The 27,351-nt window shown below is 44.6% G+C and overlaps 3 protein-coding genes across 7 annotated transcripts in view; 2 read left to right on the top strand and 1 right to left on the bottom strand.

Annotated features, from left to right (window-relative positions):
• Nucleotides 1-14,780, top strand: part of RHPN2 (rhophilin Rho GTPase binding protein 2) — a 57,384-nt gene extending 42,604 nt beyond the window's left edge. The window contains exons 10-15 of the mRNA XM_068528445.1: nucleotides 1,332-1,451; nucleotides 3,411-3,605; nucleotides 7,685-7,761; nucleotides 8,120-8,266; nucleotides 8,577-8,732; nucleotides 14,121-14,780. Coding sequence (XP_068384546.1) covers nucleotides 1,332-1,451; nucleotides 3,411-3,605; nucleotides 7,685-7,761; nucleotides 8,120-8,266; nucleotides 8,577-8,732; nucleotides 14,121-14,387 — 962 coding nt within the window. The 3' untranslated portion in view covers nucleotides 14,388-14,780. The remainder of the gene's footprint in view (nucleotides 1-1,331; nucleotides 1,452-3,410; nucleotides 3,606-7,684; nucleotides 7,762-8,119; nucleotides 8,267-8,576; nucleotides 8,733-14,120) is intronic.
• A 1,321-nt stretch (nucleotides 14,781-16,101) lies between these two features.
• Nucleotides 16,102-18,743, bottom strand: FAAP24 (FA core complex associated protein 24). 2 transcript variants are annotated; one of them, XM_068528447.1, is made up of 5 exons: nucleotides 18,619-18,743; nucleotides 18,312-18,430; nucleotides 18,059-18,198; nucleotides 17,748-17,900; nucleotides 16,102-17,001 (listed from the first exon to the last, which is right to left on the bottom strand). In XM_068528447.1, exons 2-5 carry the CDS (start codon nucleotides 18,415-18,417, stop codon nucleotides 16,753-16,755), a joined length of 648 nt encoding a protein of 215 aa, XP_068384548.1. In that variant the 5' UTR covers nucleotides 18,418-18,430; nucleotides 18,619-18,743; the 3' UTR covers nucleotides 16,102-16,752. The 2 variants fall into 2 exon arrangements, with proteins under 2 accessions (XP_068384548.1, XP_068384547.1); XM_068528446.1 differs by having other exon boundaries at nucleotides 18,623-18,743.
• Nucleotides 18,744-19,043: 300 nt separating this feature from the next.
• Nucleotides 19,044-27,351, top strand: part of CEP89 (centrosomal protein 89) — a 76,528-nt gene continuing 68,220 nt past the window's right edge. For all 4 annotated transcript variants that reach the window (XR_011071533.1, XM_068528936.1, XM_068528935.1 and 1 more), the window contains exons 1-2: nucleotides 19,044-19,151; nucleotides 22,371-22,477. Coding sequence is in view for 3 of the 4 variants with exons in the window: in XM_068528936.1 (XP_068385037.1) it covers nucleotides 19,113-19,151; nucleotides 22,371-22,477 (146 nt within the window). In the remaining variant the exon portion in view is untranslated. The remainder of the gene's footprint in view (nucleotides 19,152-22,370; nucleotides 22,478-27,351) is intronic.

The following is a 27,351-nucleotide window of genomic DNA, read 5'->3' as shown; positions in this document are numbered from 1 at the left end:
GACAGCTTCATGGAGATGATGTTTCACCTGGAATCTAGGGCAAGGACTAGACCAGGGAGGCACTCGCCTCAGGCACGAAATCTACGGGGATAAACTCAGTAACTGAGATAATATTTTAACGTTAAAATTGTGAATGAATCAAAACGAAGGCAAAAAAATCCTTGGTGATTAAAATTTTAAATAAGGACACAGAGCAATAACGGTGCTGTACTGAGCCACATGGGAACCTGAAATAAAAAAAAATTTTGATCGGTTGTTTATCATGAATATTTTTGTATTAATTTTGATATTTAGAAAATTGTATTAAAATATCATATATATCTTGATGGCTGAGTTTGGGGCACCCCCTTAAATGTTCAGCCTGCAGTGAATGCCTCACTCTCCTCCCCGTAGTCTTGGCTCTGATCTGAGGTTGGGTGGGACTTTTGTTGCAATTAGTGCTAATCAAGGCAGCCCTCTGAGTAACGAAAAGGATAACCTCTGGGGCCAAGACTGCCTGGGTTCATATCTCAGCTCTGTCATTTACTAGCTGGGTGATCTTGGGCAAGTTACTTACCTGCTCTATGCCTCAGTTTTCTCATCTGTAAAATGGGGACATGAAGAGAACCTATCTCACAGGCTGTTGTGAAAACGAAATGCCTCTATGCAAAGCTAAATAGTGCCTTGTATATGGTGGGCTCTCTGGAAGTGTCAGCTGCTCCTGCTAGTATTATTATATGGTCTATTAGGCAGGAGAAGTCATGTAAACCAGCCGAAATACAGTGCTTCAGTCACTGTGGTAGGAACACAAATGAGGCAGCAGTTGGAGTCCTTGGTGTAGTCATGGATGGTTCCTCAGAGGCGGTGCCATTCGAGTTAGACTTGGGACTCTGAGGAGGACTTTTCCAGCTGAACGAGGAGGCAAAGGACAGCTAGAGTGAGAACAGGATCTGAGTGACCCCTGGAACAGAGGCCGGAAGTGTTGAGGTGGCAGTGGGTGGTTTGGTGAGGTCAGGAGGGGACACATGCCAGGGAGGGTGCAGGCACGGAGGACCCCAGAGGTTTGAGGTGGGGCTGTGCTTGGAGGTTCATGAGATGGGTGATGGGGAGCAGGTAGAGAGCAGGGGCTTGGAGCCAAATCATGAGCCCCTAGAGTGTGCCGGGCCCCCTGCACAGAGACCTTGGGCTGGATTGCCTGGGTATGTCCAGGGGTGGAAAGGAGACCTATTATCCCAAGTGCCTTGTAAAGCTGGAGAAGGGAACCTGGGGATGTGGTTGAAAGAGGGATCTCTCAGTGGGTCTGCGGTGCCATCAGCCACAAGAAGGGATTTATCCTGTGGTTCTTGTTGCAGTGAAGCCTGGCACAGATGAGGACCACCAGGAGAAGTGCCTGTCCCAGCTCTATGACCACATGCCAGAGGGGATGACGCCCTTGGCCACGCTGAAAAGCGTTCACCAGCGCCAGCAGCTGGGTGTGTGTCGGCTCTCCTGCTCCCTCCCTCCCTGTGCCCCACCTGATACTCCCACTCACCAGCAACTCCAGACAGGTCCCCAGGGCAGGGCCCGGAGAGTAGGGCTTCCCGAGTCATCGTGGCCACTCTGGATTCAGAAACCGGGAGGCATAGTCCTCTGGCCTCAACGGGCTTCCAGAGCTGTGTTCTCACAGGTTCTGCGAGGGACCAGGGCTCCCACGATGGAGCCAGAGCTTTGGCAATCTTCCAACACCCTTGTGGCCCAGGGGATGGCCCTTGGTCATGCTAATCTGGAAGGACACATTTCTTAGGCCACACCTAAGAACTGGTAATGAATTGTCCTAGTTTGGTCTCTAACAGGTCTCAGAGTGAGTATCGCTTTCCATGTCCAAACCTGAATTCTTCCTCCACGCAAACTTGTCCCCCCACCCCACACATGCACCTTCCCCATCTCAAGGATGGCAGCTCCATCCTTCTAGGTGTGCAGGCCAGAAACCTTGCACGCACTCTCCGCCCTCATCTTTCTTTCTCATCCCCGCATTTGATTAGCGAATCCCGTTGGCTCTACCTAGAAAAATATCCCAAATCTGACCACTTCTTACCTACCACCCTGGTCCAAGCTTACGTAGTGCTTACTTAATAGACATTGACTCGCTTAAACCTCACACAACCCTATGAGATACATATGGTATGATTCCCCATTTTTCATCTGAGGAAGCAGAGCCCCAGAGAGGTCACACAGCTTGCCCAGCTTTTTACCAGGGAGCCCTCGTGGTCCCATCTCACCCAGAGGTGGAGCAGAATTCCTCACCTGCACTTGTGAGGCTGGACATGGTCAGGCCTCTGTTCCCCTCTGGCCTCATTCCCTACCCTTCTCTCCAGCCCTCACTCCCTCCAACCAAACTCCCAAGTTCCTTGTTGTCCTTAAACATGCAGGCATGCTCCTGCCCCAGGGCCTTTGCACTTGCTGCTGTTCTAGGAGCGCTCTTCTGTCAGATATCTTCTTGACTGCTCCCTCACTTCCTTCAGGGCTCTGCTTAAAAGTTACCTTCTAAAAGGCCTTTTCTACCAAACGATTAATTCCAAGTACTGCTCCCAATTAGACCAACTGAAAGCAGCACTGGACGAAAAGCGTCCAGAATTAGTCAACAGAAAATGCATAATCTTCCATCAGGAGAACGCAAGACCGCATGTTTCTTTGATGACCAGACAAAAACTGTTACAGCTTGGCTGGGAAGTTCTGATTCATCCGCCATATTCACTAGACATTGCGCCTTCGGATTTCCATTTATTTCAGTCTTTACAAAATTCTCTTAATGGAAAAATTTTCAATTCCCTGGAAGACTGTAAAAGGCACCTGGAACAGTTCTTTGCTCAGAAAGATAAAAAGTTTTGGGAAGATGGAATTATGAAGTTGCCTGAAAAATGGCAGAAGGTAGTAGAACAAAAGGGTGAATACGTTGTTCAATAAAGTTCTTGGTAAAAATGAATAAAAAATAAATAAATAAAATAAAATAAAAGGCCTTTTCTGATCACCCATAATAGAAGGGCGACTCCCCATTCCCCATCTTCTCGTGCCACATCTGCCTATTTTTATTTCTGCTTTATTTTGCTCCAGAACCTTATAGCCACACGACCCATTACATATTTCTTTGCTTGTTAATTATCTGTCTTCAACCACTAGCATGTAAACTCCATGAATGCACAGGCGAGTTTTTGTTCATTGCTTTATCTCTAATGCCTAGAATGTTCGGTAAATGTTTGCTGAATGAAAGTTTTATAGACACAAGTGAGCATATTGTACACACATTTAAGAGGGACTGAAGCCATCCAGGCAGATCCTTCAGAAAAGAGAACGTCCACCTTTCTGGGCGAATCCTTGGGCACTCGGGCTCTCCTTGAGGTACTCACATTGCAGTTTACGACATGTGTCCTGTGGTCTTGATTTTCTGCGGGCAGGCAAGTCCCATCTGTGCCGAGCTGTTACCCATCACGAGGAGTCCGTGAGGGAGGCCAGCCTGTGCAAGAAGCTCCGGAACATCGAGGTGCTGCAGGAGGTGCTGTCTGCGGCACACCAGCGGTCCCGGCTCAAGTACACTCAGCTCCGTGAGGACTATGACCTGCTGAACTTGATCGATGTTCCCGACATCATCTGTGAGTGGCCTGGGTGCCGGTGCCAGGTGCAGAGTGTGCCATGTGAGAGGCAGGGGCGCTCGGGCGCTCATCCTGCAGGGGCCGGGCAAACCCTCGCTGTGTGCCGGGCACTGGGACAGGGCCACGTGCTGCTCTTGCCCTGGTGTCCTCACCTCCTCATTCCCAGATCCAGGGCCTTCTTTATGGTCTTTGTCCTCGTTGACCCCTTGGTGGCAGCTGACCCCCTCCTGCCCCTCAACACGCCACCTATGGCTTCAGGGCCCTGCCACCTTGGTTCTTTCTGCCCTCACTTTCCTCTCCACCCTATTTGCTGACTGTCTTGCCCAAACCCACCACCCCTCCTGTCATTCTTGAGGGTCTCCTCTCCCTGGTTTGCTTCCTCTAGATTCCTTAAAGTCTCACGACCTCCCCTGGGGTTCCAGCCACCACCGCTAGTCAGGAGACCCCAAGAACTGCCTTTCACCTCGACGTTTTCCCTACGCTCCATACCCACCCACATGCCACCTGCGTTCTGGAAAACTGCGCTTTGCTATCTGTCTTTTACCTCTGGCTCCATAGTTTGAAAGCCACCTGCATCCTTATTCTTGCTCCAAGGCTTGATCTTTACCCTGTTTTCTCCGTTTTCTTTTTTTTTTTTTTCCCCAGACAAAAATTATTTTTATTACGAAACAAGAAGTAAAATTTTCACTGATACAGTGGATCCAGGGGATGCAGGGAAAAGTTTTTACTTTGGCAGTGAAAATTTCTTCAAAATCTAGTTCATCGTGTCTGTGTGTGTGTGTGTGTGTGTGTGTGTGTGTGTGGTGAGAACACTTAAGATCTACCCTCAAGTATACAATATAGTGTTGTTACAGTCACCGTACTGTGTTAGACCTCTAGAACTTACTCATCCTGCATAACTGAAACTCTGTACCCTTTCACCAACATTTCCTCACAGCACCCACCCCCCACTGCCCCCGGCACCCGCCATTCTGCTCTCTGCTTCTATGAGTTTGACTTTATTTATTTATTTATTATTTTTTATTGTATGAGTTTCAGGTGTACAGCATTATAATTCAACATCTGTATACACTACAGAGTGATCACCACCACAAGTCTAGTAACCATCCATCACCGTAGAGTTGACCCTCTTCACCCATTTTGCCCATCCCTCCCCCGCAGACCCCTCTGGTAACCACAAATCTGTTCTCTGTATCTGTGAGTTTGTTTTTGTTTTGTTTGTTCATTTGTTTTGGGGGATGTTTTTAGATTCCAATCATATGGTGTTTTTTTTTCCTCTATCTGACTTATTTCACTTAACATAATATCCTCAAGGTCCATCCATTTAGTTGCAAGTCACAGGATTTCATTCTTTCTTTTTTTTTTTTTTGTCTAAGTAGTATTCCATTGTATATATATACCACATCTTCTTTACCTGTTCATCCGTCTGTGGACACGTAGGTTGTTTCCATATCTTGGCTATTGCAAACAATGCTGCAATGAACGTAGGGGTGCATATACCTTTTAGAATTAGTGTTTCATGTTCTTCAGATAAATACCCGGAAGTGGAATAGCTGGGTCATATGAACTATGCTTACCTTTTTGAGGAATCTGCATACTGTTTTTCCATAGTGGCTGCACCAATTTACAGTCCTACCCACAGTGTACGAGGGTTCCCTTTTTTCCACATCCTCTCCAACATTTGTTATTTCTTGTCTTTTTGATAATAGCCAATTATAATAGCCAATGAGGTGATATCTCATTGTAGTTTTGATTTACATTTTCCTAATAATTAGTGGTGTTTTATGTGCCTGTTGGCCATCTGTATGTCTTCCTTGGAAAAATGCCTATTCAGACCCTCTGCCCATTTTTTAATTGAGTTGTTTGTTTTTTTGTTGTTGAGTTGTATGTGTTCTTTATATACTTTGGATAGTAACTCCTTATCACATATATAATTTGCAACTGTCTTCTCCCATTCAGTAAATTGCCTTTTCATTCTGATGGTAGCTCCCATCACTGTGCAGAAGCTTTTTAGTTTGATGTAGTCCCATTTGTTTGTTTTTGCTTTTGTTTCCCTTGCCTTTGGAGTCAGATCCCCCAAAATATCAGTAAGAACAATGTCACTGAGGTTTCCGCCTATGTTTTCTTCTAGGAATTATATGGTTTTAGGTCTTACATTCAAGTCTTTACTCCATGTTGAGTTAATTTTTGTGTATGGTGTAAGATAGTGATCTAGTTTCATTGTTTTGCATGTGGCTGTTTAGTTTTCCCAGCACCATTTATTGAAGAGACCATCCTTTTTCCGTTGTCTGTTCTTTGCTTCTTGGTCATAAATTAATTGTTCATCTCTGTGTGGGTTTATTTCTGGGTTCTCAGGTCTGTTCCATTGATCTGTGTGTCTGTTTTTGTGCCCTTTCCATACTGTTTTGATTACTGTAGCTTCATAGTATAGTTGAAATCAGGGAGCATGATACCTCCAGCTTTGTTCTTCTTTCTCAAGATTGTTTTGGCTATTCGGGATCTTTTGTTGTTCCATACAAATTTTAGAATTATTTGTTCTAGTTTTGTGAAATATGCCATTGGATTTTTGATAGGGATTGCATTGAATCAGTAGATTGCTTTGGGTATTATGGCCATTTTAACAATATTAATTTTTCCAATCCACAAACATGGAATTAGCTTTCCATTTATTTGTGTCTTCTTCAGTTTCCTTCATGAATGTCCTATACTTTTCAGTGTAGAGGTCTTTCACTTCCTTGGGTAAATTTATTCCTAGGTGTTTTATTATTTTTGATGCAATTGTAAATTGGATTGTCTTAATTTCTCTTTCTGACAGTTTATTATTAGTGTATGGAAATGCCATGAATTTCTGTATATTGATTTTTTATCCTGCAGCTTTACTGAATCATTCATTAGTTCTAACAGTCTTCTGGTGAAGTCTGCAGGGTTCTCTGTAAGTAGGATTATGTCATCTGTAAATTGTGTCAGTTTTACTATTGATTTGGATGCCTTAACTTCTTTTTCTTGACTAATTGCTATGACTAGGACTTCCAATACTATGATGAATGAAAATGGTAAGAGTGGGCATCCTTGTCTTGTTCCTGATCTTAGAGGAAAAGTTTTCAAGGCTTGTCGTATATGGCCTTTATTATGTTGAGATTTGTTCCCTCTATACCCCCTTCATTGAGGGTTTTTATCATAAACAGATTTGAAGAGTTTGGCCGTTTCAGATTCCACATGTAAGTGAGATCTCGCTCTCCAGTACTATGAGGGTGATACTAGTATCACCCTCATCTTAAAGATGAGGCAATGGAGGCTTAGAGAGATCAAAGTCTTTGTTCCAGGTGACCAAGCTGGTTGGTGGAAACAGGAGTGGTGCTCAGGGATTCTCCTTCATGGACACAGGCCACTTCCCTGGCCCCCTTGTCCACACAGTAGAGACAACCTCCACAGAGGGAGGGAGATGCACAGCTCCTGGCGAGGCTGTCTGGGGGTGGTGGCACCACTCTTGCAGTGGATGAGTAACCTGTCTGAGCCCAATGCTGTGTGAAGCAGTTTGTCTGTAAGAAACCACAGGGCCGTCCCGTGAATACAGGGGTGTGTCAGTCTTCTTGGCAGTGCCGGTCTTCTTCCCCGTATTTTCTTTTTATACTGTTGTTCATGTATACTTAGCCTGCACTGGGATCCTTTGTTAGACACTGACTAGCCTCATGGGAAGGGTTGGCTTGAGCCTGCCATGAATATGATAGTGGAGATTTGGCAAACCCACTTCTCACTGTGAAATCCTCGCATCACACAATACTGAAGAGAGGAAGCTCATCTCGCCCGAAACTGTGCTGAAAGCATGGTATTTCCATAACAGCCACACCTGAAAGGGAGGTTACTTCTCAGTAGGATTTTATGAATACCAGAGGATGTCCCCTAGAATACAAATAAGCTCCTCGAAGGCAGGGAATTTGTCTTATTGTCACTACTCTGTCCCAGCCCCAGAGTGGGATATAGCTCATAGTAGATACCCAAATGGAGTTAGCCCTGAGTTTTCAAGGATAACTTTCAATGACAGAAACATTTATGCTTTTACTTTTAATATTCTTTTCCAGCTAAAACTGAGCGAGAGGTTGAAATTATACCGCCACAGTTCTCCAAGGTGACAGTAACAGACTTCTTCCAGAAGCTGGTATGTTGAACATTTATTTCATAATGACTTGAGGGGAAAGCTTTTCTATAAGTTGCAAGTATGTAAAAGGCTACTTTTAGATGTTTTTGATTTTTAATTAGAGATGTTATATAAGATGATTTAAATTAAGATAATTTTAAAAAGATAATTTTATCTTAAATGTATTGGATCTTTTAGAGAAAATGGCAATTAACATTCTTGTATGACTTTGTAGCACGTATTATCCTAGATGGTATCATTAGTCTCGGAGCAGGGCCGAATGAAATCTGTAAGGACAATAAGGCATCATTTCCTTTGGCTTTCAAAAGTTCCTGATTCAGCCTTCAGCTCCTACAGCTAATGATGCTCTATTCCAAAGGGCCCTTTATCTGTGTTTTCGGCTAATAAGAGATGGACGCCTCCTCGAAGCATTCACTTCGCTGCAGAAGAAGGAGACTTGGGGTTCACCCTGAGAGGAAACTCCCCAGTTCAAGTCCACTTCCTGGATCCGTACTGCTCTGCTGCGGTAAGTGTGGACCCTTCTAAATTGGGAGCAAAACTCACTGGCATCTTTGCAGACGGTGAAACTGGTAAAATATAAAGAGAGCTGCCCAAACAAATGTATGTGGGTGATTCAATTTAGGGTTCCTCTGTGTAAAAGGCCTTGCTTTATGTGAAAGGCCTCTCATACCTTTCTTGCCCAAAGAGAAGAGGATTAATTTTTGCCTTCTTGAAGCAAACTTGTGCAGATAACTATTTTATTAATGAACTTGGGAACTGCTTTAGGGATCTGAATGAACAGAACATTGACCTTTATTTAAATCATACTTTCATAGGTGGCAGGAGCCAAGGAGGGGGATTATATTGTTTCCATTCAAGACGTGGATTGTAAGTGGCTGACTGTGAGTGAGGTTATAAAGCTGCTGAAGAGCTTTGGCCAGAACGACATTGAAATGAAGGTCGTGAGCCTCCTGGATGCCACGTCGTCCATGGTGAGTGCTGATGCCCCCTGGCAGCAAATAGCGACGTGGAGTGAAGTCAGTGTGAGCCCAGCCCCAGAGGTCTTTATCCGGACCCCTGCCTCCTGCCTGCATTTGTAACGTGCCACAAATGACTGAACTCCTAAGCTCGTCGTCACTGGGACGTGCTCAACTTGGGTCAGAGAGATCACTGGAAAGCTTTTTGTTTTTAATCCTATAGATCAGCGGTCCCCAGCCTTTTTGGCACCAGGGACCGGTTTTGCGGAAGACACTTTTTCCACGGATGTGGGGTGGGGCGGGGGGGATGGTTCAGGCGGTAACGCCAGCGATGGGGAGCTGCAGATGGAGCTTTGCTCGCTCTCCCGCCACTCACCTCCTGCGGTGCGACCTGGTTCCTAACAGGCTGTGGACTGGTACCGGTCCACGGCCCAGGGGTTGGGACCCCTGCTATGGATAAAAGAACCAATTGATTTATTTTTCTGGTTAAATTCTTTTCAGTTGCAAAAGTGGTACATACTCATGGTTAAAAAGAATACTGAATTGATACAGAAGGGCTTGAGATGATGTGTGGAAGATGCTCTCTGCATGTCCGAGACAGTGTTAGCTGTTTCCTGTGAGATCTTGGGAAGCGTCTGAGCCTGCGCAAGTCCATGTGCACAGTTACATCCCTTTGTTTCCCCAGGTCGGAGGAATTGTGGCATACGCACTCTTCTGTGCTTGCTGCATTCAATTATGTACCTTGGACACTTCCCTCTAGAACAGTATGTGTTTTATTCATTCAACAAATATTGATTGGGCATCAACTGTGTGCCAGGCCCTTCTCAGGTGTTGGAGCTACAGCTGGAATTGGACAGATAAGGTCCCTGCCCCCACAAAGCTGGCACTAAATAAGCAATAAGTGGTTGTGATTTTGGGTAAGTGCTGTAAAGGAAATAAAATGTGTAATGTGCTAGAATGACTGGAGCTGGGAGGGGCTCCTGAGCAGGGCTTGCCCTGAGGCTTGAGTGACAGGAGGAACCAGCCATGTGAAGAGGTACGAGAAGAGCACGTGGGCAGGGGCACCAACAGGCGCAGAGACCAGACCCTGTGGCAGGAATGAGCTTCACCTGCTAGAGGAACTAAAAGAAGGCCTTTCGGCCGGAGCATCTTGACAAGGGCGAGAGTGGCAGGAAATGCGGTGGGAGGGAGGCAGGGCTTCATCGGCAGTGGAGGGAGTTTGAAACCTTTTGAGACGGGGAGTGACGTGGCATGATGTTTATTTTAGAAGGCCGTCTTGCTGTCTGGAGGCCAGCTGGGTGGCCGCAGAGCAAGCTGGCTGTGGCAGTCACCCAGGCCAGTGACGTTAGCACCGTCCCACTAGGGGGTGACAGTGGAGGTGGAGAGAGGTGGGTGCACCTGAGACGTAATTTGGATATAGAGCTGATGGATTTGTAGATGACTTGTATAAAAAAGATGCGGGAACGAGAGAGGACTGCACAGGTTTTGGCTTGAACTACTGCATCATTTTTCTTAATGACGGGAGACGGGGCAAGGGTGAGGGAGGCAGCGGAGAGAGAAAAACAAGTGTTGTGTGTGGTTCGCGTGCCATTAGGCATCCGGATGTAAAGTAGGCAGCTGGATGTTCAGATCTTCAGTTCAAGGCAAATGTCAGCCTAGAACTAAATATTTGAGGATCATCAGCACAGAGGTGATATTTAAAGCTGTAAGACACTAAACGAAATTACCCCCGAGGGGTTGAGGGTGGAGGACTCAGCCCTGAGAGACACCACAAGCGTCTGGAGGTCAGGTAGAAGAGAAGTAGGTGCGAAGGGGAGTGCAGACAGGTGGGATAAAGAGGAGCTTCTGAAACCAAGAGAAGAAAATCCTGCCCGGAAAGAGTGGTGGTTTGTGTTGAATACAGTTAAGAGGTGGAGAATGAGGGAAGCAGAGCCGTGTCTGTTATATTTGGCAGCAGGACAAAAGGACACTTTTCATGGGGAAATGGCAACAGAACTCAGACTTAGAGAGGGTTGGAGAGTGAATGATTGTGTGATTCCATTGGTAAGAAATGCCCAGAATAGGCAAACCCATGGAAACAGAATGTAGGTTAGTGGTTGGTTGCCAGGGACTGGGGCACTGGGGAATGGGGAGTAACAGCTGATGGGGCAGGGTTTCTTTTTTTTTTCCTTCTTTTTTGTCTGCACCGCACGGCTTGCAGGCTCTTAGTTCCCCGACCAGGTATCGAACCCACACCCCCTGCAGTGGAAGCACGGAGTTCTAACCACCAGACCGCCAGGGAAGTCCCCAGGGTTTCTTTTGGAGGGGGGTGGGAATGTTCTGAAATTCGGTAGTATTAGTGGTTGCACAACTCTGTGACTATACTAAAAACCACTGGATTGTATTAAAATGGTGAATTTTATGGTATGTGAATTATAACTCAATTAAAAGAAGATAAAGTAGTCAAGGGACTCACATTGCATCTTGGGAGAAGGGATCATGAAAAATGGCACTTTTAGGGGTGGAATCCATAGCATTGCTGGACTAGTGATCAAGGTCTCAACCAGAAACAAAAGAAGTTTGTCCAGAAAGTGGATAAATAAAAGTCCTGGGCTTTGGCCTGAGGGCTGGAGTCTATTAGCACAGCCGGAGGACCTGCAGCTTTAGAGAGCGGCCCTGCCCCTGAAGAGACTGAAAGGCTTATCTGTTAGTCCTGTCACACTTTTAATTGAACCAGGCCAGTGAAGAATCTGATGTAGGGGTGAAAGCAAGGGTTCTGTATTCAGACTGCCTGCATTTGAATCCTGGCTTTCACCAGTTCCATGACCTTGGGCGTCAGAGACTTGCTCTGAGCCTCGGGAAAATAGAGAAAACGGTGTGTAGCTGGGATACATTTCAATTCATAATAGGTGTCAGAAGAGTAATAACCATGACATGGCTATTCTTTTCACCCAGCATGGACTTTAGATAATTGAGCATTGGTTTTTTTTGTGTGTTTGTTAATTTTTTTTCTATTAATTTTTATTGGAGTATAGTTGCTTTACAATGTTGTGTTAGTTTCTGCTGTACGGCAAAATGAATCAGCTATATGTATACATATATCCCCTCTTTTTTGGATTTCCTTTCCATTTAGATCCCCACAAAGCATTGAGTAGAGTTCCTTGTGCTATACAGTAGGTTCTCATTAGTTATCTATTTTATACATAGTAGTGTATATACTATGTAGTATATATAGTAGTGTATATACTAATAGTGTATATACTATTGTATATACAATCCCAATCTCCCAATTCATCCCATCCCCTTCTTCCCCCCTTGGTGTCCATATGTTTGTTCTCTACGCCTGTGTCTCTATTTCTGCTTTGCAGATAAGTTCATCTGTATCCTTTTTCTAGATTCCATATATAAGCGATATCATACAGTATTTGTTTTTCTGACTTACTTCACTTTGTATGACAGTCTCTAGATGCATCCATGTCTCTGCAAATGGCACAATTTCATTCCTTTTTATAGCTGAGTAATATTCCATTGTATGTATGTACCACATCTGCTTTATCCATTCCTCTGTTGATGGACATTTAGGGTGCTTCAGTGTCCTGGCTATTGTAAATAGTGCTGCAGTGAACATTAGGTGCATGTATCTTTTTGAATTATGGTTTTCTCTGGGTATATGCCCAGTAGTGGGATTGCTGGGTCATATGGTAGTTCTATTTTTAGGTTTTTAAGGAACCTCCACACTGTTCTCCATAGTGGCTGTATCAATTTACATTCCCACCAACAGTGTAAGAGGGTTCCCTTTTCTCCACACCCTCTCCAGCATTTATTGTTTGTAGATTTTTTTGATGATGGCCATTCTGACCGGTGTGAGGTGATAACCTCATTGTAGTTTTGATTTGCATTTCTCTAATAATTAGTGATGTTGAGCATCTTTTCATGTGTTTGTTGGTCAGCTGTATGTCTTCTTTGGAGAAATGTCTATTTAGGTCTTCCACCCATTTGTTGACTGGGTTGTTTTTTTGATATTGAGCTGCCTGAGCTATTTTTTGGAGATTAATCCCTTGTCAGTTGCTTTGTTGGCAAGTATTTTCTCCCATTCTGAGGGTTGTTTTTTCGTCTTGTTTATGGTTTCCTTTGCTGTGAGCACTGTTTTTAACTGCTGAGCCTCTTCTTCAAACAAAAGCAAATCATGGGAACAATAAAGCCCAGTGCTCTGGCTGAATTGGTTGCCTGCTCCCCCACTCTCCCTGGATTACGGTGGGGATCCCTAGTACCTCTCCGTGGAGCACATTCTGACTACCACTGATGTCGTGGAAAGAACCCCAGGCTTGGAATCAAAGACCTGGAATCAGGCCCTGCCTGCTGTTAACAAGCTGTTTGACCTTCAGCAGGCTTCATGGTCCTCAGCTGTATAATCTAAGATTTAGATGAGTGCAGTGGTTTCCAGCTGTGCTCCATAAAGCCCTGAGAGTGTCAGAGGGGCGCCCCAGGAAGATTTGGGGACTGGGTAGTAGGGTCGTGGCGTGCTGGATGAGGACAGGAAACAGGTGAATGAGAGGAAGGGAAGACTTGTGAAAGGCAGCAGAGATATTGCGGTGGTAGCTGGGAGGGGGACGTAAGGGTAAAGGAAAGTTTTTCAGAGGTGTGTGTGTTGATAGCACAGTTAGCGTGTGTGCAGATGGGAAAGGTTTAGGAGACAGGAGAGCAGAAAGGAGGGGATACCTGGAGGAGAGAGGGAGTGAGAGGGTCCAGGCACTTGGGAGGGCATGTCTTTAAACTGGTGAAATAAGCATAACTTAATGGTTAAAATGGTAAATTTGATGTTATGTTTATTTCACGTTTAAAAAATTGGAAAAATTTAATATCCTCATCACCATGGACCCTGTACTGTCTTTAAAGAGAATGAAGTTGATCTGTTATCTGTTGGTGTGCGCTGAAATCCAGGATACAGTAAGTGAAGAAAGCAGGGCGCGGACCAGTGTGTGTAGTGTATTCTTAAGGAAAGACAAATGGTGATGTATACTTACACACATATCAATACCTGTATATGAATGTTATCTCTAAAAGTGTAACAGACAGTTGTTACCTCAGGGGAAGAGCCTGAAAGCCCAGGTAGGAGGGACACCTACTGTTCACCTCATGCATTTTCATATCATTGACCATGAGCATGTATTACTTTTTCAAATGTAATAACCTTAAAAGGTAGTGGTCTGTAGCCTAAATTACTACTACTGAGTATATTCCTTAAGAATTGTCCTTGTTGTTAAGAACCTAATTCTATATAAGCATTTGTCACTGAGTTTCAGAATTATGTCAGTGTAATTTTAAAGAGGGTGCTATGAGTGCAGAATCTGAGTCTCAAACTTCGCAATCGTTCCTCTGACATCTTGACTTCTAACACCTTTCTCTTTCCTTTTCTGTGTGCAGCATAGTAAATGTGCCACATACTCTGTGGGAATGCAGAAAACTTACTCCATGATCTGCTTAGCCATAGATGATGATGATAAAACTGATAAAACCAAGAAAATCTCGAAAAAGCTGTCCTTTTTGAGTTGGAGCACCAACAAGAACAGACAGAAGTCGGCGAGCACCTTGTGCCTCCCATCGGTTGGGGTCAGGGTTGCGGGGCCTCCGGTCAAGAAGAAGCTCCCCTCTCCGTTCAGCCTTCTCACCTCCGACAGTTCTTTGTACTAACGTGAGGAAACAAAAGCGTTTCCCATGCTGACTGGGCCTTCGTATTTGTGCCATAGCGGAAAATTTCTAAATATTCTCGAATCCCATTTTCTCACAGCGTAAACCTACAATTGATATGTTTTTATGAATGACAGTAACAAGAAACCTCTAGAAATTTGTGGAAAACAAACTTATTAGGGGAGTGTCACCATATTGCTGCAAGTTATTTATTATATAAAGTATTGTAAATAGAATAATGTGGAAATATGGCTGTTTTTAACGACTGTAATTAAGACTCTTAGTTACTTACTATCATAGTTAAATTAGGATTTCCTATACTGGTTCTATTTGTAAGTTTCCAGACTTGGGTGATAGATAATTCCTTAACTCAGAATTCAGATGACCCCAAATTAAGTCAGGGCAAGGGACCATAATGATAGACTTAAATTAGTGTTACTAAAAACTGTCCCAGGGGCTTCCCTGGTGGCGCAATGGTTGAGAATCTGCCTGCCAATGCAGGGGACACGGGTTCGAGCCCTGGTCTGGGAAGATCCCACATGCCGCGGAGCAACTAGGCCCGTGAGCCACAATTACTGAGCCTGCGCGTCTGGAGCCTGTGCTCCGCAACGGGAGAGGCCGCGATACTGAGAGGCCCGCGCACCGCGATGAAGAGTGGCCCCCGCTTGCCGCAACTGGAGAAAGCCCTTGTACAGAAACGAAGACCCAACACAGCCAAAAAGAAAGAAAGAAAGAAAGAAAGAAAAGTGATGTGCTTAAATAAATACACTAAAAAAAAACTGTCCCAAAGAGCTCCTTCCTAAGGGGAATTCATTAACCTAAAACAACAAGATTTTACTATTATTTCTAAATAATATGAATGCTGTTTCCAGATAAAGCCTAGTGCCAAATTTGTCATGACTTATTAGATAAAAAACCATTTAGGAGCAACTTTTCTTCTATTTTATGTCATTTAAAAGTCGCTAACACAGTGGCAGTGTTAGATGAAGATGCTGTCTACAAGGTAGATAATATACTGTTTGATACTCAAAACACTTTTCATTTTGTTTAAAGTAGAAAGTACATAGTTGTATATTTTAAGAGTCTTTAAGAAGGGTTAAAAATATTGTATAAGGTCAGGATGTAAATGATTCAAGTTTAGAGCTCTATTTGACTTTTTAAAATGACATTCTTACCAGCTGATTTCTCTTGCTATACGTTGGATGACACTGTGACTCTAATTAGATTCACTGTTGGCATAGTACAAGTTATATAGCTTTTAAAAATATATCATTGACATGTAATTTTGAGAATTAACAAACGTAAATATTTTCTAGTGTGTAATATCAAAAGGGAAGCAACCATATTTGGGAAAGTGTATCCATTGCCCTTAGGGCTATTTTTGTATAAATATTTACATAAACGCATTCATTTGCCTGAGTTAATGGTTTCCACTTTGATTTCTCTTTAATTCCCTCCTCTTTCAAAACATTTTTACCCTAATGCACAAAATGTTTTTATTGTATTTGATTTTTAAAAATTACTAACATTTCACAAAACAGGACTTAGCTTTCAAGTTATCTTAGTATCCCTGAAAACATATAGCCTCTTTAATTGTATTTATTTTTTGAATGAGCAGTTGTGCATTTTGATCCCCAGGCTCTCCTCTCTGGATGCAGCTGCCCCTGCCATTTTCCTGTGTCTCTTCCCATTGTTGGGCTATACATTGACAAACACATTCTTTCCCTCCCTCGCACACATTGGCTTTTTATTTTAAAATGGGAACTCTGGACTCCAGGCTTTCTGTGTTCAGAAGCCATGCTCAGTGATTACAAACAAACTGTGCAGCTACCCGGAAGGGAGGGATGGAGGGAGAAAGGAAGGAAGAAAAAAGGCAGTACAATTGTTTGTTTACACTGGCAGCCACCCTCAAAGCACAGGTGTATTAAGACCAGACCTGAAGAACTGTGGCTCTGCCAGAAGGAACAAGGGGCTTATGGTACACAGTGCTTCATTCATTGTAGGTTTGTTTCCTTTAGACGGTCACATCCACCACCTTCCATGATACATACAGGTCAACGTCACACATTAAAATCTGCCCAAGCTGGCTTTTTGCTGAATCTTGAGAGAGTCCCTGTTTAAACCGACTCCCTTAGGAAGGTGTCCACCAGCCCTCTTCATGCTAGCAGGATGCAGGCAGTGCCATCTGGGGCACACTAACTGAAGTAAATGCCTGAGCCCAGAAAGCAGGGCAGGACAACTGGCAGGTGCCATTCAGGCCTCATTTCATCCTTCCCTAGTTTCTGTGAGAGGAAATATTGTTTCTTAATGTGAAAGAAAACAAGATCCTGTGGTTCGTGGTGTAAAGGAGATGCCGTGGGAAGAGCCATCACCTGGACTGGGTGAAGAACGCATGAATGTGCTGGGCCACTGATTGTCCAACCACCGGCTCCAGTTCTTGGATGGAAGCATTACTTAGTTGCTGGATACTTGGAAACCTCTGAAGCAGGAGAGGAGCTTTAACTTTCCCGACTCCTGGGATCTGTTGCACAGTTCGAAGGAGGGCTGGCTCAGAGATCAGAGCCCGTTTCTTCCTGAGAAAAGGGTTCTTACTGGGCTCTTTGGTTTGCTCTTGAACCTGAACCGAGATGAAAGGAAAAGCACATGAGTGCCCTCTAGAAGACTGGAGGTTTCTTAAAGTTTTGTTTTGTGGAAATTTAGTTTTAGTTTTTCCATTTGGTTCAGCTTGATTCACCACTGCAAATATTCTCATATATACCACGAATATAATTTTTCAGGCATCAGTAAAATTATTAAAAGATGAACTATATGGAAAACCACTAGGTGAAAAAAATACAACACATGAACTTGCAGACAGAAGTGCTGATGCTTAACAAAAGATACATGGCGGGACTTCCCTGGCAGTCCAGTGGTTAAGACTCTGCCCTTCCAATGTAGGGGGTGCAGGTTCGATCCCTGGTCGGGGAACAAAGATCCCACATGCCGCGTGGCCCGGCCGAAAAAAAAAAGAAAAAAGAAGATACGTGTGGATGAGGCGAAGAAGCTGTTGACAGTGTCCCCAGCCTAAGTGCAGAATAGTGCATGATGGAGTCATCACAGCCTGGGAGGCTAAAATCAGGTCTCCAACTTGTTTGCTTTGTTACATGCTTGCCTAGAAAGGGGGGCAAGCTCAGCTAGCTGCAGAGGCAGCTTCTGAACTTAAATTCCTCAAAAAGGTTTTAGAAACCAACCCAGTCACTGATAGAGATTGACCTGATGGATTGTACCTATAATAAGGGCAGATGTCAGAGTTAACAGGTCCAGGAAGGTCAGTCAAGAATCCTAATACAGGGCTATTGTGGAGGAGTAGGAATCAGTACTTACCAACTGGATAATGAGACAGGACGCTTCCGTCTGGCTGGCCACTGGAAGCAACACCATCCCAAGATCCAGCACAGTAAATTTCTGTACAGCTGCAAAGTACTGTTCACTCATCTGTGTTTTTTCAACTACTACAATCCCTTGAAGTTTACTGGACTTCAAAGAAAAAAAAAGACAGGAAACTATTTTGTAACAAAATTCCATTCAAGATTAAGAAGCTATCCAAGGGTGCTTGGAATGGCCAATGGTTTTATATAAATTATTCCAAGAGATAGAAGTTAATTTTCAATTTGTTTCGTTAATTCAGTACTTACATTTCTAACCCGAACAAGTCTCTTTCTGTAGCCATTTCCTGCCACCAAATCAGCTTCAGTGATATACAGAATGCAGGATCTGCTAGACAAGTAAAAATCTACCGGTGTCAGTCCATCCTCAAAAACAAGTTTAATTTTTCCTGAAAATACAGACAAGAAAATAAGTTCCGTGAGCTTTGGATGAAAATAGGTGGAACGTTTTTAAAAAGTGGGGTGAGATGAGAGAGGGCTTTAGTAGAGGAAGCCCACCGACCTTGCATTCCCTGTGCCAGCTGCGACCCGCGCCATTTCTCATTGGCCACAATGTGCCCAAACGGCACGTGCATGGGGCCTGTGCCATCAGGGGTGTTCCCTTCCATCAGCGGCCTGGATCTAATGAGGGGAATACAAGACGGCACTTGAGCAGGCTCTCCGGCACACGGCCCCGCATTCCACTCCCAGCCCGGGCCTCTTTGGCAGGAGCCCGTCTGCAGAGTGTTCTTTAAGAGGCTTGATTATTAGCCAAAGTCTAAGAACCAGGAGATTCCTGTCCTAGAAGCCGCGTCCCTCATTTGCGTCACCTGCCTGGCCCCTGACATTCCCGCGCCGTGGCTCCTCCATCTAGTCCAGGGCGGGGGCCGAGCCGGCCAGGACCCAGTTCTGGGTCTCCCGCGACACTACCTGCGGCGCTCCACTTCCGGGTTCTCTCCTGCGCGCTCTCCAAGTCCTTCATCCTGCCCGCCCTCTGCCTCCCCTGGCGTCTGATAGGCTATGGCCTCAGAGATCGACACGTGACTGGCCAATAAGAGAATGGACAGCGCATACAATTTCAGCCCTGGAGAGGATTTGAGAGGTACCGGCTGGTTGCCATGAGCGACGGGTGTGAAGTAACCTTCGCTCTGATTGGTCTTGGGAAAAGCAGAGCCAATGGCAGACGTGGTTGTTGCGAAGTCCGTTGCGTACAAAAGGCGTCTGGGGCTAGGCCAGCTGGAGGCGGCCCACTTTAGGGAGTGGTACTCGGCTCTGAGACCTGCTTGTCAGTCTAGTGCCGGTCAGGCCAACCCCCGCAGCAAGGATGCTCCTGGGGTTCCGGAGAGGCGGCAAGAGGCAGTTTGTAAGTATATCTGCGCCCGGGAGTTAAGTGGGAAGGGGTTAGGATTTGGGATGGAGGCAAGGTAGCGGCACAAGAGGAATTGGTTTTTCTTTCGAGAAGCCCTGAATTTTCGTGTTTGGAACACGGATCCTCTATCCCAGTGTCGGCCTCAGTCGATAGGACTCGCCCTGTCTCACCTGTAACTTTCGCTCCGGTGTCGGGGAGTTCACTCCTGCCGGCACAAACTTGCTCCACTACTGAATATTCCTCTGTGGGAAGTCATTCTTGATTCTTTACTCCGCCACGCACCATGTACACCCCACCAGCAAGTTCCATAGATTCCACCCACCAAATGCATCTGGCAGCCGTCCCCGCTCCCACCCCGGCCTCCATCATCTACCTGGACTGCTGCAGCAGCTCCTCCCTATTTCTCGGTCTCCGTTCCTGCCCTTCCCCTAGGTCCGTTCTCCACAAAGCAGCCAAAGGGATTCTTTTAAAATGCAATTCTGATCGTGCCCACTGCCCACAAGTCACACACGCAGACGCTCCAGCTCTTCCCACCTTTAGGTTTCTTCAGGCCTTTGTCTTTGCTCTTTCTTCTGTCTGGAATGCTTCCCTCCAGACCTTACCATGGCCACTCTGTCACTGCGGGCGCACACTTCCAGGCTCATTCTCTGACCCCTCCTCCTACTAGGAAGCTACTCAGTTACTTTAGTACCCTGATACCGACAATTCTTTGACATCCTCCCCTCTCCCCGTCTGTTGGTCCTACCAATGTCCTCATTGCTCTCTTTCCCAGCCCTAATTCCTGACTCCGTGATACTTCTTTGTATCCACTGCCCCCCACCCCAATGGCGTTGCTCCTGTCTCCCTTTTCCATACTTGCCTGGTGAAACCCCAGACCTACTTACATCCAGTTCTCCATAAACGTAATACTTTAAATGCAGAGAAAGCATTTTGACAAGGGTACTCCTGAACTCCGTTTCAGATTGGGATCAGAAAGCATGTCTGACTTGGCTTCGTGTTCTCAGCCCTATGACCTGCTGAAGTCATTTTAGACAGGTGGATGTTGAGAAGCAAGGAAGGCATAGTTGAAGCATATTTTTCCATTGCAATTTTGCTAACTCAGCATCTTTATTGAGGTTTTTATTGCGTTACTGAGTTCCTACTGTGTGTGTGCCAGATACCCACAATTGATTGACAGCCTATGGCCCCAAAGGCTAAAGGGTAGACAAACCTATAAGTCATTCAACACAAAATGGTGAGGGAAAAAGTGCTGAAGAGGCATATACCAGGGAAGGGGCAGCAAAGTCAGCCCAGAGAGTTGACCTGGGCCTTGGGAGGAGTAAGGAAATAGAATTCCAGGTGGAGAAAACAGCATGTACAAAAGTCTGACAAAGAGTCGTTTGCTATGTGGGAACAGGAAGGCAATTCTGAGCGCTACAGCATGTGTAGGGATGAGGAGGGCCCTCCAGAAGAGAATCTGGGGCCATTGATAGGAACCAACTGATAGCAGCCTTAGCAGCCTTCTGTGCCAGGAGAGGACATTTCTCTGTCAACCCGAGAGTTTTCATGCTGGGTTGAGATAGGATCATCCTGTGTTTTATTAGAGACTAGAGGCAGGAGAACCATAGTTAGGAAATGATTATCGTGGTACAGGGGAGAAATGTTCAGCATACTATGGGAGATTCACTCCATCAAATAAATAAATAAATAAATAAATAAATAAATAAACAAACAAACAAACAAACAAACAAACAAAACTCACGAGGCCTTTTTGAAGGACCTTCTGGATGCCAGCCCCTGGGGATTCAAAGGTGAAGAAAAGCCTTTCTTGTCCTTGAGCATCTGCCAGGCAGTGGGGGATGGGGGAGGCGGCAGACAAGTGTATATCCTGGAGAATGGTGGGATACAGCAGTGGCTGCTCTGGAATACCTGCCCTTGGGGTTGGCAATGCACGTGGGACTGGGGTGGGGGTGGGAGGGCTGCAGAAGACATTTGGAAGGTCTGCTCATCCCTCACTCCTGAAGGATGCTCAGACCCCTGGCTCTTCCCCTTGGTTGCACCTTCCTTTCCGCCCCGGTACCTTTTGCCCACCCCAGCCTGATTAGTCTTCCCCGGGGCCACTTTCAGTGGGTGCTTCTCACTAGGTCACAAGATCTCCTTAGTCTGGTATCAAAACTCTTAAATGGAAACAGTCCCCACTCTGACTCCAGCTCATTTTTCTAGTCTCTCCAACTCAGATGCCTCTGTATTCCAGCGAACTGGAGTGCTTATTTCTAGAACACTGCCACTAACGTCTTGCTTCATTCCTTTGTTCCTGTTGCTCCCTCCTCCTGGAATGCCTTTCTATCGCATTTCCCAAATGTGAGAGCAGTGGCCATCTTTGAAGACCCAGTCTAAATGCTCTGAGATTTTCTCCAACAGGACATCAGCGGTCCCCTTGCTGGCCCCTAGATCTGAAGGAGCCCTTCCCTCCCTGGGTCACCTCAGCACTTTGTCTTTACCTCTCCCTTGGCGCTTTCCATGATTCTGTGTTGTATTATAAATATCTGGGTGTTTCTCCTCTGTACTGTCCCTCCTTAAAGATGAGGACAAGGTTTCTTCATTGTCATGAAACGCTGTCATGGCGTTTTGCCTCTAGTAGATACAAATGAATGGCTGGTGCACAGAAAATGAAGATTGGGCTACACTCAGAAACTTCTCAGGGCCTCCCAGTTGCCTAAAGCAGGGTTCTCCGACTTTCATTGTGTGTAAGAACTAGTTTTTGTTACCCTGCATCTTTGAGATAAGCTACCTAAAATCCTTATTAAGCCCCTACCAGGTGTTAGACAATGTGCTAAGTGCCAGAGTTCCAGGGTTGATAAAGACAAGGTTGCATGCTCTTAGGAAGCTTCCATCCGGCCGGGGGGGCGGCAAGTGAGTAAGTAGGGTCATCAGGGGCAGTGCTGTGAGACCAGTTGGGGGTGCTGGAGAGTGGCTCTGCGGGATGGTCAGGGAAGCTGTTCTGAGGAAGGAAGGACCAGAGGGTCCCCACCGAGGGCAGCTATACGGTGCTCCCTGCATGGGCACGTGTGCCTGGCCAGATGGGGCTTGAGGATGGCAGGGGGAGGAGTGGGCCTCCTGGTGTGACTAGATCCCTGGGTGACCAGTGCAGGTGTTCCCTCCCAGGCCCAGGGAGGTGTGGTCGCAGTCCCCAGAGATGATCCCATTGACCTCTGCTGGGTTTCATTTGTGCAGAAACGCATCATCCATGGCCTTCTCCCTGCAGCCAGCATCGCACCGAAGCCAGCTGTGCCCCGCACACCTCCTCCACGCAGCCCCAACCCCTCTCCAGAGAGACCAAGGTGAGTATCAGGTGAGCAGGCACTGAGGTCACCCTGAGCTCAGCCACCAAGTGCTGGGTCCCGGGACTGTTCAGATGGGTAAGAAAATCACAAGGAGGGTGATTAGAATCATGTCCTTTGAAATACGTATCACGGTTCCATAACGAAGCACTTAATATGGTTTCTCCGTGGGATAATGGTCTGTGTCTTTCAAGTCTGTGGAGCTCTCACATGTCATAATTGAATGCAATTTTTCAAAATATAAAACATTGAAGTGCAAATATTTAGATTGATAGTATGTTAAAAGGAATTTGAAATGTGCACATAATTTTCTTTTTAAACACAAGTCTGCCTTTCAGAAGAACTGCTTTGCAGGAAGGAAGGAGAAGTGAGCTTGCTTGCCAGGGCCCGAGATTCCCCTATCCTTCAGTGCTCCTAACACACCAGAGAGCTGACTTCTTTTATACCTAAGACCCCTGCCTATGTCCTCCAAAATTTTAGGCGCAGGAGAATTTTAGACTTTTCTTTTTAATCCATAAAATACATGGATACATGGCTTAACTGTTAACAATGAGAAATAATTTCACTCAAGGGTGGTACCTTCTTTTAGTGTTCTTTGAAACTGGAATATTGTATGCCTCCCGATAATAAACACTTTGAAATATTTTTAGTGTTTGTTTTTTCCTTCGGTACAACCTTGATAACAAGAATAGCCATTTATTAGTGTTTCCTCTGTGCCAAGGACTCTAGTCAGTGCTTAAGAAGCACTGTTTCACTTCATCCTCTCAGCGATCCTGTGAGAGAGGTCCTGTTGGCATCTCTGTTTTGAGCTCAAGTGTTAGTCATTGGCCCAGAGTCTCACGGCTGGTGGGTGGTGGCATCGCTGCGATGGACTTGTAGGTCTGTCTGGCTCTTCAGTGTCTGTGTGAACAACCTTTAAGTTGTGTCATTAGAACTGAAGTGTTTATGGAGCAAAGGTAGTGAGAGCGTTAGCTTCACATTCCATTATAAAGCAGAAAAACAAACAAAAGACCACGTCGTTTCGCGGCAAGCATGCTGTGGACTCGTTAGAAAATCTTTGTAGTCTCCTGTGTTTTCCAGAAATATATTTCTGGATTATAATCTTTATTAGCCCCAAATAATCAACATGGTTTTGGCAAATTTGGCCCATTTCTAGGTTATTTTACTCTAAAAACTAACATTCAAATTAACCTCTGACATTATTCCACTTCGCGTCTAGTGTAATAGTGTAAGAATCTTCCAGCAATCACTTCTGTTTCCTCCTTCCCATCCTTTGCTACTGTCGTCATACGTTTTAATTCTATATGTTATAAACCCCACAATATGGTGTTCTTATTTTTGCTTTAGATAGTCTTTTATCTTTTCTAAAGCAGTTTTATTATATAATGGATGTACAATAAACTGTACATATTTAAATGAATAATTTGATGTTATGACATATGTTTATACCTGTGAGACCATCACCATAATCAAGATAATAAATGTATCTATCATCCCCTCAAGTTTCCTCATGCCCCTTTGTAATTCCTCCCTCCTTCCCCCTCTCACTTCCCATACCTCGGCCCAGCCCACCCTCATCCCCATCCCAGGCAGCCATCGATCTGCTTTCTATCACTATAAGATTAGCCTCCATTTTCTAGACTTTTATGTAAACGGAATTATACAAAATACTTACGCTGGGTTCTTTCACTCAGCATAATTATTTTGAGATTCATCCATATTGTTGTGAAAATCAGTAATTCATCCTTTTAATTGCTGAGTGGTATTCCATTATATGAATATGCCACTGTTTGTCCATTCACCTGTTGATGGATATTTGGGCCGTTTCTAGTTTCTTGGCTACTAGAAATAAAGCTGCTATGAATATTTGTGCACAAATCTTTGGACCTGTGGTTTCATTTCTCTTGGGTAAATATTTAGGAGTGGAATAGGTGGGTCATATACTAGGGATATATTTAACCTATTAAGAAACTGCCAAACTATTTCCAAAGTTGTTATTCCATATATGTTCCCACCAGCAGGGTATGAGTTCCATTTTCTTCACGTGCTCACCAACGCTTGGTTTGATCAGTTGTGTGTGGGTGTCTGTGTCTGTGACTCTATAACTGTTTGACAATTAGCCATTAGCTCTCATTCACGTTGACTGTCTATAGGTTTTTTTGGTTTTTTTATTTATTTATTTATTTATTTATTTACTTATTTATTTATTTATTTTTGGCTTTGTTGGGTCTGTGTTGCTGCTTGCGGGCTTTCTCTAGTTGCGGCGAGCGGGGGCTACTCTTCATTGCAGTGCGCGGGCTTCTCATTGCAGTGGCTTCTCTTGTTGTGGAGCACGGGTTCTAGGTGCACGGGCTTCAGTCGTTGTGGCGTACGGGCTCAGTAGTTGTGGCTCGCAGGCTCTAGAGCGCAGGCTCAGTAGTTGTGGCACACGGGCTTAGTTGCTCCGCGGCATGTGGGATCTTCCCAGACCAGGGCTCAAACCCGTGTCCCCTGCCTTGGCAGGCCGATTCTTAACCACTGCGTCACCAGGGAAGTCCCTGTCTATAGGTTTTTTAAGGTGGTGACAGGTGCATAGATAACAATGCTCTGTAGAGCTTGTTTGGTGAATCTTCATCTTCGTTACACTTTCTGAACAACCATACTGATAAAGTATGGGATGTTCCTTATTCCTTTGGCCCAGACAGTTTTGTTGAGCCTGGAGTCCATGTGCACATCTGTGGTTCCCATCAACTTCCTGGCAAATTTCTGGATCTCTTCAGGTGTCCAAGGGGCACCTTTCTTGAAGCTTGCTCCATGGATGTGCTTGTGAATGTTGGTGGGTTATTCTCTGGTCACCACCTCATTGATGGCAGACTGGCCCCTTCTTCTCTCCACCCTTCTTTGTGAGAGCCATTCTGCCAGGCCCAGGTTGAAGGGATTGTCTTAGCCAGTCTTTTAAATTTTGGGCATTCTAATAGGTGTGTAGTGGTATCTTTATGGTTTTATTTTGCGTTTCTCTAGTAACTAATGGTGTTGAACATCTTTTCACGTGCTTATTTGCCATTGTATATCTTCTTTGGTAAAGTATCTGTTTAAATCTTTTGCCCACTTTAAAAAATTGGGTTTTGTTCCTATTACTGTATATATACACTATTCTGGATATATATTCTGGATACAAGTTCTTGTATCACATACAAATCACATACAAATATGTGATTTGCAAATATTTTCTCCCCATCTATGGCTTATCTTTTCATTTTCTTAACAGCCTTTCAGAGAGCAGAAATTCTTAATGTTTATGAAGTTCAACTTGTCAAGTTTTTCTTTTACAGATCATGATTTCAGTATCATATCTAAGAAATATTTGCCTAACCCAAGGTCATAAAGCATTTTCTCCTATATTTTCTTCTAGAAGTTTTATAGTTTTAGCCTTTACATTTAGGTCTATGATGCATTTTGAGTTAATTTTTGTGTATGGTGTGGGAGGTGTAGATTCAAGTTCACTTTTTTGCACGTGGGTATCCAGTTGTTCCAGCACCATTTGATGAACATTATCTATTGCCATGTAAGTAATTACACCAAAACTTAGTGGCTTTTTTTTTTCTTTGCCATGCCGCGTGGCTTGTGGGATCTTAGTTCCCCGACCAGGGATTGAACCCGGGCCCTCGGCAGTGAAAGCACGGAGTCCTAACCACTGGACTGCCAGGGAGTTCCCAAAACTTAGTGGCTTAAAACATAAAACAGTAGCGTTTTTTATCTCATATCTTACTATGCTCTTTAAGTTATTTTTTCCTTTCTGTATTTCATTTTGGTTATTTTCTATTGTTTTGCCTTTAATTTCACTAATCTTTTCTTCTGCAATGTGTAACCTACAGTTAATCCCATCCAGTGTAATTTCCATCTCCTGAAGTTCAAGTCTTTTTAATAATATTCCATGTCTCTACTTACCTTTTGGAACATAATTATAATAACTGTCTTAATGTCCCTCTCTGTTACTTCTAACGTGTCAGCTCTGAATGGGTTTTGATTGATTATTCTCTTCATTATGGGTCATGTTTTTCTGTCTCTTTGCATGCCTAGTTTATGTATGTTTGCATACTAGACACTTCTGTGAGTTTTACCTTGTTGAGTGCTGGATATTTTTGTATTCCTATAAGTCTTCTTGAATTTTGTTCTGGGATGCAGTTAAATTACTTGGAACCAGTTTGATATTTCGGGTCTTGCTTTTATGATTTGTTAGGCAGGGTCTGGAGCAGTGTTCAGTCTAGGGCTACTTATTCTCCACCACCTTTAGAGTGCTGTACCCAGTGTCCCGTGAATTATAACGTTTTCTCATCTGTCTGGTGGGAGCAGTCACTATCCCCAGCCCTGTGTAAGCACCTGGCACTGTTCCTCTAACCCTCGTGGATGGCTCTCCCCCAGCCTTCTGTAGTGTCCTCCCACTCTTGCACTGAGGAGCATTTTGCTGAGCACTCAGGGGGCCTTCTGCAGGTTTCTGGAGGTCTCTCTGTTCAGCTCTTTCCTTTCTGGTACTCTGTCCTGCAAATTCTATCTGCCTTGGTGTTCCCTGACTCTCCACTCCATTTCCACAACTCGGCCTGGCTCCACCTCATTTCCTCCTCCCTGTGCTGTGACCCGGAAATTCTCTCAAGCAGTAAGCTGGGACAATTAATTGTTTATTTTGCTTTTTCAAGTGGGAGGGTAAACCCATGACTCTGTCTTTCCTTTATTATAGTTTTGAATAATTTGCAAAATTTTCAAATTCCTTTTCATTTCTTTTATATCTTTTTATTTCTCCTTTTTTTTCCCCATTCTGGTCTTTCATTTTTATAGGAACACTACTTGAATATAGACTGCCTGGATTACAGACCTGGCTTCATCTCCCATTAGCTAGG

Source organism: Eschrichtius robustus, chromosome 19 (genome assembly GCF_028021215.1).
Source record: "Eschrichtius robustus isolate mEscRob2 chromosome 19, mEscRob2.pri, whole genome shotgun sequence".
NCBI lineage: Eukaryota > Metazoa > Chordata > Mammalia > Artiodactyla > Eschrichtiidae > Eschrichtius > Eschrichtius robustus.
This window is presented reverse-complemented; position numbering and strand designations above follow the sequence as displayed.